The 9,607-nt window shown below is 37.1% G+C and overlaps 2 protein-coding genes across 2 annotated transcripts; one reads left to right on the plus strand and one right to left on the minus strand.

Moving 5' to 3' along the window:
- Nucleotides 1–385: 385 nt before the first annotated feature.
- LOC111811412 (glutamyl-tRNA reductase 2, chloroplastic-like) lies at nucleotides 386–3,114 on the minus strand. Its single transcript, XM_023698246.1, has 3 exons — nucleotides 2,482–3,114; nucleotides 1,811–2,052; nucleotides 386–1,721 (listed from the first exon to the last, which is right to left on the minus strand). The coding sequence occupies exons 1-3, from the start codon at nucleotides 2,747–2,749 to the stop codon at nucleotides 594–596; spliced, it is 1,638 nt and encodes a 545-aa protein (XP_023554014.1). The 5' UTR covers nucleotides 2,750–3,114; the 3' UTR covers nucleotides 386–593.
- Nucleotides 3,115–4,984: 1,870 nt separating this feature from the next.
- Nucleotides 4,985–8,754, plus strand: LOC111811414 (peptide methionine sulfoxide reductase B5-like). Its single transcript, XM_023698249.1, has 3 exons — nucleotides 4,985–5,390; nucleotides 7,543–7,699; nucleotides 8,410–8,754. The coding sequence occupies exons 1-3, from the start codon at nucleotides 5,044–5,046 to the stop codon at nucleotides 8,557–8,559; spliced, it is 654 nt and encodes a 217-aa protein (XP_023554017.1). The 5' UTR covers nucleotides 4,985–5,043; the 3' UTR covers nucleotides 8,560–8,754.
- Nucleotides 8,755–9,607: the final 853 nt, after the last annotated feature.

A 9,607-nucleotide genomic window follows, 5' to 3' on the forward strand; every position in this document is an offset into this window, starting at 1 on the left:
AAAAAAAAAAAAAAAAAAAAAAAAAAAAAAAAAAAAAAAAAAAAAAAAAAAAGCATATCCGCCGTTGGATGACAACGAGAGCAGTATCGATACCACCAATAGCATCCCTTCCAGTTCCCTTTACTAGTAAGGGGGTGCCATCATCACCAGGGACGATCATCCAACCCCATACCGAAATGCCCTCATTACAGGTACCATTGGCAATGTTGCTCATCAATCTATGCTCAATATCAGATAGTTCACCATTTAGCTATCCAATTCAGAAATAAGTTCTGATCTTTCTTAGAGTGTTTCAAGAATATTCAAACCGTTGATGATCCAGCAAAACATCCCCGAACTTGTTTCTTAGATTAAGACATTCATAAGATGATCTAGACCATAATTAGAAGGCACCAGCAGCAACATATCAATTGATTTCTTCTCTATAATCTATCATTTTGTTACATATTTTGCTATCCGCATCCTCAGGCAATTTGCCCCATGAAATGAAGAGGAACCGAACCATGAACAGAGTGAAGTTACAAGCATTCACAAGATATGAATATGCTGTAACAGTAAGAATATCAAAGAAAACATCATTAAAAAATGCAAACCTACTTCTGGCCACGTTCAACTTTTGCTCTAATCTTCTCTTCCAAGACGGACAAATCTGTATCAAGATCAAACATTCTGTTAATAGCATGCATATTCTCAAGTATCTCATCCAACGTTCTGCTATCATTGCTATCACATCTCAAGTGCTGTATTGGACCATGAAGTAGTTTGTTAGCTATACCCAAGCTAAGATCATTAACGGCTACTTTCTTTTTCTTTGGGATGTCTTCACCCATCTTGGACAAACATTTGTCCAGTTCAGAGGCCCTGATCCTCTCAACATAAGCTCTAAACTTCTTGATGGTAGGAACAGTTTCAAGGGAATCCTTCCATGCTTCGAATTTTCTTATTTCTTCTGCGATTATTGACTGAGCTTCCTGAACTTTCTGAAGTCTATCCTCCTTGTTAGCAGCCACAACTTCCTTGAGATCATCCACATTGAAAACGGATACGGTCTCAAGATCTGATACACATGGCTCGACGTTCCTTGGAACTGATATATCAAGAAATAGACGCCTTCCTAGTTCTGTACGTGCAAGGGGGAGCTTAGCTACATGTTCTTTCATGAATAAGGGCGTTTTCGAAGCAGTGCAGGTGAAGATGACATCCGCCTCTGCAGCACATGCTAACATCTCTGAAAGGGGTTTGTAGATTATCTCAACATCTTTGAGTTCCATGCTTAGAGCATCAACACTGTCCTGAGTTCTGTTCACAACCACCATTTTCTTGCATCCTTTTGCAATCAAGTGTTTGATCACAAGTTTCCCCATTTTTCCTGCACCAACTACCATCACTTCTGCAGTAGCATATGAAGATTCTGGAAGTTTCTTCTGTGCAAGCTCCACAGCAGCTGAACTGACTGAAACTGACCCGGAGGAAATGTTTGTCTCGGTTCTAACCCGCTTACCGACACTGATTGCATGCTTGAACAATCCACTAATTTTTCTGTCAAAACCAGCTACTCCTTGCCCTGTTTTTACCACATGTTTCACTTGAGCTAGGATTTGACCTTCTCCAAGAACAAGAGAGTCGAGACCCGCCGAAACTTCAAAGAGATGTTGAGTTGCATCATTATTGTATAACAGAACTCTATGCTTACAAAGCTCTGAAACAGAAATTCCACTTCTCTGCCAGATAAGAAGAATAAGAATATTAAGAACATTGACTATCAACTCATTTGACATAAAGAATGCGCATAAAAGTAAATTACACACACCTTGGACATCCATTCTGTCACTTCTTTAACCCCACGATGCTGCGACAACGCTACGACATAAATTTCAATCCGATTACAAGTACTAAGAACAGCAGCTTCTTCTATATGATTCAGAGCACAGAGTTCACCAATGGCATGAGGCCATTGAGCTTCTGGAATGGCAAGTTTCTCACGCAACTCAACTGGTGCAGTGTGAACATTAAGCCCAATCACCATAATACTGCTCCTTTCTCTTGTATATCCTGTTCAAATAAAAAGGGGAACAACAATTAGCTCCATCTTACAGCTTTGAGAGCTTCAAATGACCAAAATTGCTACCACTGTAGATTCAAACCATTATTGGGAAGAACAAGAAAAATATAGTTTATAATCCTAAAGCATAATTTCGAGCAAGTGTTTCCATGATCTTCGAAATTTACAGAAATGGTACAACAAAACAACGAGTTGCTATTGATATTGACACATCTGAGATTGCCAGATTATCGAGATTGGCAAAATCCCATGAAACTAACAGGACCAGCAACCAAAATATTCCAATCAAGCTATTATTCATTTCAATGCAAGAAAATGCGATCAATTCTAGAGTATCATCAGCATAGGACGATTTAAGAGAATGAACATTCAAACACTCAAATCATCTAAAGAAATCTAAAATTCTTCTTGATACTCACTATCAACTGAAGACGTCTTAAGCAATTCAAGAGCCGAAAGCCCAGGCGCACTCGAACCAATCTGATCCCTTCGAACCGAATTGGAATTGGGATCGATCTCGCACCTAGGACCCCAATAACCTCCTCCCCGCAACACAACTCTCTTACCCTTCAAGGGCTTGAAAAACACACGCACTGGAGCAGCATACGATGTCGAAGGGGCAATAGATTCAACACTCGGACGGGCAAATCCCATCGTCAAACCCCCCACCGCAGCCGCCATTGGCATAAACAAGAAAACCAAAAATGCGGCTCCTAATCCCAGAAACCCCTCACCAGATCAAATCGCAGAGAAACAACAAAAACCCAATGCGAAACCGGCACCGGCCGCGGATGGGATTCACCCAATATATACACACCCCTTCGACGAAATGAATCAATGATTTGACGCAAGAAATCAAAGCCTCAACCTTCTTTTAAATTCTGTAATGGAGAGGAGAATGATTCAAAGAAGGGGTTTGGTATTTGGTGCGGAATGTTTGACCAAAGAAAGGGACACGCTTTGGTTGAGGTGAGGGGTCCAATGGCGGCCGCTATATGGTCGGAAGGAACGTGCTCAGCACTGAGGGCAGGAAATTGTGCCCTAATTTACGTTCGTTGACAAATAGAACTAAAAAAGTGCCCTAATTTTTAAATGGATTCTTCAATTAAGAAAGATCCACACGTACAGAATATTTATGTTTTCACACGGTTGAATTAACAAGAAGGAAGTCTTTGGATTTATTTGTTTTATTTTAATTTTTAAAAAGTCGGAATCTAAATAAAGTTCATAATCCAATCCAATCGAACGTTTCAGATAGAGGGTCGGGTTAGGATTGAGTTGTAACTTTATTTTCGAGTTGGTTGGTGATAAGCACGGACAATATTGAATTTGCAAAGGTAGAGGTTCTTCTAAGATCATTACAAAGTTTCACGAGTAAAGCTTACTTAACGGATGATTCCAACTGAGAGCTAGTAGAAGAGGAATAACTCTTATATCGAACTCGAATCTAGGGTCACTCTTAAATAACAAAATGATTCGCTTCAAAATTAGCTTGATCCGAACTAATTCAGTGAATCGGTTTAACTTCAAATTTAGAAGCAGAGTTTGAAAATAATAACACAAAAAAATTTCATTAAACAAGATTTTTATTTTTAAATAGGCCAAAAAGATAATTAAAACAGCAACCAATTACAATTTATTAAATAAAATTGAAGAAAATAAGACATGAATAATTAGTTCAATTATTTAGTATCGCTTATTATTTTCTTGATTTATACTTAAATCATCATAAAATTGTTCTGCCATGAGTCAATGGTTGAATTCATACAGTGACCCGATAAAAAAAAATATCAATTCCTGAATTGATCCAAATTTTTTGTTTTTAAAAAATTCAACCAAAATTAAATGCATTTTTGTTAAAAAAAAAAAAAAAAACATTTTTATTTATTTATCCCAAAAACATTTTTATTGAAAAAGTATTTTTATTTTAAATATATATATTTTAAATAGAGTAAGAAATTCAAACTTGACTTGGGAATGTCAATTAAATTAGTTTATTAACTAAATAATTTAAAGTATTTATTTTTCAATAAATATAGTTAATTATTTGATTAAATTATTAAATGAATTGTTTAAAATTCCTCCCAAAGATGGTTTACAGTCATTTTATATTGATTAATTAAAATCAATTTATTTGTATTAAATATTTGTAATTAATTTGGGGTTTTTTCTTGAATAAAAGTAATTAATTTGGGTTAAATCTTTGATAATAATAATAATAATAATAATAATAATAATGTATGCACATTGGCCCCTCATGGAAAATGGGCATCTAATGAAATTAAATATTGGTTTGGAATAAATTTTTAGGTATTTAAAAAAAAAACATAAAAACCTTTTATGGAAATATTAGACCATAGAAGCTTAATAAAAATTTCAATAATATATTTAAATATGAAAAAAATATATATTTAAACTTTAAATATATATATATTTAAAAACTCTTAATATTTTATTTAAAAAATATCATTCTAATTTTATTAAAAAAATATTGTTAAATTTTTAAAAGTTTCATTATACATAATTGTTTTTAAAAAAAATAGTCCGTATCAGTTTGCCTCCTTTCCCTATTGGTTTCACGGCTTCGACCCTTTCCGGATCATAATTTGATACGGAGGACTTGTAGTATCTCTTTAGATCTGACAAAAGCAAAAGACCTCCTGTTATGAACCAAAAGACATCAATCATACAATATATTTCAATGAATATGCGAAGAAAAGTTTGTCAAAATTATCAAAAGAGGTTTCAATTCATGTCACATTAAATAAAAATGAAGTTTGATCCTTGTAAATTTTGGGTGAGTTACAATTTAGAGTAATTTAGAGATTTTATTTAGTTTAGTTACAAATATGTTTAACCAATTTATCTCGGTAAATTTTTCAGGTAAAATTTTTCTACTCCTTCACTTTCCATTATCCACATTTTCGAAGTCCAAGCAATGGAAACCCTCATCGGCGCTTTCTCTGCAAAATAATCTTCTCATGGGCTTTTCCGTTCTCCGAGCTTCCCCTCTCTCCTCCTCCCGAGCTCTTCTCTGCAACCCCACGTCCGTCGCCGCTCTTCCCATCCTCCGTCTTCCTCTCCGCTCTTCTCATCATTCATCGCTCTCCCTAACCCATTTCGAATCATCTTCTTCCTCGGCGAATCGTACTTCTTTTGCCGTTTCTGCTACTCGATTTGGTGGGGCTTTTGCTTTGAGACCTCGTAGCTTCCGTCGGGGCCGTGTTTTGGCTATGTCTTCGCCTAATTCAGTCCAGAAATCGGAGGAGGAGTGGCGAGCCATCCTCTCGCCCGAGCAGTTTCGAATTCTCCGGCAAAAAGGAACTGAGTAAGCACCTGTTCTTGCTATTTCTACACTTGAATCTATATTTATTTTTTTAGGTTATGTTGATTCTCCAATTCTGCGTTTGGTTGTTGATTGGTAGTTGTAGCTTCTATGAATTTTTCAAGGAAATCATCTTATAATTATTCTTTGAATCGCTCAATTGCTATTTTATGTTCAGAAAACTTTATTATTCAACACCACACTCGGGTACCGCGGAAGTCCATCGCTAGCAGATATTGTCTTGCTTCCCCCCCTCTTGCTTCCCCTCAAGATTTTTAGAACTCCTCTAGCAGAGGAGAATCAACCAATGTGGGATCTCACAGTTCATCTTCCTTCGGGGCCAGCGTTCTCGCTGGCACTCGTTCTCTTATCCAATCGATGTAGGACCCCTAATCCACCCACCTTTAGGGCCAGCGCCTTTGCTGGCACACCGCCTCATGTCCACCCCCTTTGGGGCACAACCTTCTCACTAACACATAGCCAAGTGTCTAGCTCTGATACCATTTGTAACGGCCCAAGTCCACCGCTAGCAAATATTTTCCTATTTGGGCTTTCCGTTTGGAGCTTTCCCTCAAGATTTTTAAAACGCGTATGCTAGGGAGAGGTTTCCACACCCTTACAAAGAATGCTTCGTTCTCCTCCCAACCGACGTGGGATCTCACCGTTTTTATGTCTGTCCGCAGCCTAGCTCACTTCCTCTGTTTTGATTACATTAATGTAATATTTTCTTGCATTATTTGTATTCTTAGTTATCCAGTCCATTTCGAACCATAAGTTCCATAGTTGCAAAATTTCTTACTTTCTATGTCAATCCGATTCAATTAGTGACAAATGGTGTGGAAACTCAGGGTGACTTCGTGATTCGTTTTGACAAAAGTGCTTTTTGCTGCAAATGTTTTTAGAAGAACTAATAATCCAGGATTTCTCCTAAAAGTATTCAAATCATCTTCATAATCAGTTTTGGTTAAAATTTTGAAGAGTACTTTTACTGGGTAAAAGTTCTTTTCATCCATTCACAAACCCCCTTACAATGCAGCATAAATACTCAGTTGGCCTTTTATAATACTGTCATCAATATCATCCTTGTTGCTTCGTTATATATCTAGCCGAGGTTCTTTATCATAGCATGGCTATAGGAAACCTGGCTAGAAAGAAATGGAAGAAGTCTTCAAATATTCTCTCCGAGGGGGTTTTCATTTTAACTTCTCATTGAAGTTCGGGACAATTTCGTCAGTAGATTTGGTTGTCAAGTAACTCGCAAAATATTAAATCTTATATAGGTGACTGTTATTGTGAGATTCCACGTCGGTTGGGGAGGAGAACAAAACATTTTTATAAGGGTGTGGAAACCTTTCCTTAGTAGATGCGTTTTAAAATTTTGAGGGAAGCCTGGAAGGGAAAGCCCAAAAATGACACTATCTGCTAGCGGTGTGCTTGAACGGTTACAATCTTGACTTGACCCATTACGCTTGAACCATTTATTACCTTCATGACCCTTATTATCCATTAGGCCAACCTATTGGAGTTACTATTTGGAGTAATATTAGGCCAACCTATTGGAGTTACTATTTGGAGTAATATTAGGTCATTAAGTTAGACATTGGTTAAAGAAGTTGGTTAGTACTGGGGTGAACAGAAATAGAGTGGATGAGAGGGGCAAAGTTGGGTAGAATTTTAGAATAGATATGTAATAGCCCAAACCCACTGCTAAAAGATATTGTCCTTTTTGGGCTTTCCCTTTCAGGTTTCCCCTCACCGTTTTTAAAATGGCATCAGAGGCAGTCACCAGTCACCCGTCACCGGGCGATTGTGCCAGCGAGGTCGCTGGGCCTCCAAAGAGGTGGATTGTGAGATCCCATATCGGTTGGAGAGGGGAAAGAAACATTCCTTATTAGGGTGTGGAAACCTCTCTCTAGTAAACGCGTTTTAAAACCGTGAGGCTGACGACGATACGTTATGGGCCAAAGTAGACAATATCTGCTAACAGTGGGCTTGGCCGTTACAAAGTATTTTAAGAGTCTCGGCCTCTCAAAGTGTTGGGCAATTGTAAGTTCCCCTTTTTATATTGCAATATAACAAAATTTCAGTGTTATTTTCTGTCGATCCTATTGCAAGATTAAGTTCCTTTTACAGATCTAATATTGAGGTTTTACAGGTATCCAGGAACTGGCGAATATGACAAGTTCTATGGCGAGGGAGTTTATCACTGTGCGGGATGTGGAGCACCCCTTTATCGATCGAGCACGAAATTCAACTCCGGCTGTGGTTGGCCAGCATTCTTCGACGGTATTCCTGGAGCAATTAAATCCACTGTGAGTGTTTGACCTCCATCATTCTTTGTGTGTAGGAGTTAAGTCTAGGATCTCTTAGTAGCTCATGTTATTTTTCTCTGCAATATTGCAATGTATCTCTCTAGCAGAGGAGCTCCTTTACTGAAAGGAGGCTCCTTTTGATCGGAGGGAAGTATGGGAAGAATAAACTAGATGCACTCCCGAGTCTAAACTAATGACACAACATGTGTTATCGGACAAATGTTGTCTGATTTGCTATGACGTGAAAGACAAATGATGAAAGGAAGTAGACAACTAGCTAGAATAGATAGAATGTGAAACATACACGACCAACATTCGATTGTGTCATGTGTATTTCGTCTTACCACATCGACTGATGTATGTCCAATATCATAAAGGGCCTAGAGAGAATGAGTTCAAGCCACGGTAGCCACCTAGCTAGAGTTTAGTATCCTGCGAGTTAACGTAACAACCAAATATGGTAGGGTCAGATAAGAATGCACAATCTAGCCCAAACGTTCACAAATTTTAAAAAGATATAGAAAAAACCGAACATATGTCCCATTAGCACATCATGTCATCATTTTGTTGACAACAAGAACGACATAGAACAACAATTCAGAATTCGTGGATGTTATGTTATGTATTAAGTGTTGCATTTTTCTCTCTCAAAGTTATCCTCCAGCAACATCCTAGAGTTGAAATAGTGACATTACTTTTGTGATAACCAGCCTGACCCTGATGGGATGAGGATTGAAATCACATGTGCTGCTTGCGATGGTCATCTGGGTCACGTATTTAAAGGAGAAGGCTTTCCAACACCTACAAACGAGCGCCATTGTGTCAACAGTATTTCACTCAAGTTTTCTCCTTCTCCATGATTTCTTGTTTCAAATCTCTATGTTTTTTTCTTTTTTGAATCTCGTGTTTGTATTTATATAACCTGAACTCAATAAGCTATTTACGACCTCAAAAGGTGAACAAGGAGAAGGGAAGGAAAAGAGCTTGTTTTTCTTCTTCCATTCTATGTACATTTTGGTGACGTGTAAGTAAATTTCTTCCCTCTCTATTCTCGATCTCGATCTTGATATGCTTTCATTGTGTCAATAGTATTTCACTCAAGTTTTCTCCTTCCCCATGATTTCGTTTTTCAAATCTCTGTATGTTTTTTCTTTTGAATCTCGTAGTTGTATTTACATAACCTGAACTCAATAAGCTCTTAATGACTTCAAAAGGCGAACGAGGAAAAGGGAAGGAAAAAAGCTTTGTTTTGCTTCTTCTATTCTATGTACATTTTGGTGACGTGTAAGTAATTTCCTCCATCTCTATTCCCGATCTCGATCTCGATATGCTTTTGACCGTATATTTTGAATTTGGTAGTTTTTTTCAGCCCTCCCAGGTTTGTAGGGATAGCATGTTTCATTTGAGATGTATGATGCATATTCAATTTTTTAGCTTTGTTTGAAAGTATGGTAAGTCAAAATTTCACGAATATGATTTCATTGGGTTGAAATTTATTTATGTTCTAAGATATTAAATTTATTTAGTCCAAAGTTTATTAACTTCACAATATATATTACAATATTTTGGTAAGAGTAATAGTAATCGCCTAATAATTCTATTTATTTGTATAATTTATAATTTGTATCGACGTTAGATTGCTCCACTACCAATTGGATAGAAAGTATATGTCTGGTGCACGGTCGTACTTTTCAAACCATCACAACCTATTTTCTTCATATTCTAGTTGTGACCTCTAGTTTCTTCATTCAACGATAATCACCATGGGTTGATCGTGATCAATACAGGTTTCAATTTAAAATCAACGAATTTTTTTTAGCATGTATACGAATTTCTTTTAATAACTAAATGGAGTAGGACTTAGGTTATTAGTAAGGTGTGTGCAAAATGGCACGGACACACAAGAAA

Source organism: Cucurbita pepo, chromosome LG15, assembly GCF_002806865.2.
Source record: "Cucurbita pepo subsp. pepo cultivar mu-cu-16 chromosome LG15, ASM280686v2, whole genome shotgun sequence".
In the NCBI taxonomy this organism is placed as follows: Eukaryota; Viridiplantae; Streptophyta; class Magnoliopsida; order Cucurbitales; family Cucurbitaceae; genus Cucurbita; species Cucurbita pepo.

Bases quoted from the DNA above. Each gene is read 5' to 3' on its own strand.
- LOC111811412 (XM_023698246.1), bottom strand. From the start codon at position 2,749: ATGCCAATGGCGGCTGCGGTGGGGGGTTTGACGATGGGATTTGCCCGT. The intron at 2,053-2,481 runs GTGAGTATCAAG...TTATTTGAACAG, and splicing joins TAAGACGTCTTCAGTTGATA to GATATACAAGAGAAAGGAGC. The intron at 1,722-1,810 runs GTGTGTGTAATT...CTTATCTGGCAG, and splicing joins TGACAGAATGGATGTCCAAG to AGAAGTGGAATTTCTGTTTC.
- LOC111811414 (XM_023698249.1), top strand. From the start codon at position 5,044: ATGGGCTTTTCCGTTCTCCGAGCTTCCCCTCTCTCCTCCTCCCGAGCT. The intron at 5,391-7,542 runs GTAAGCACCTGT...GAGGTTTTACAG, and splicing joins CTCCGGCAAAAAGGAACTGA to GTATCCAGGAACTGGCGAAT. The intron at 7,700-8,409 runs GTGAGTGTTTGA...TGTGATAACCAG, and splicing joins CTGGAGCAATTAAATCCACT to CCTGACCCTGATGGGATGAG.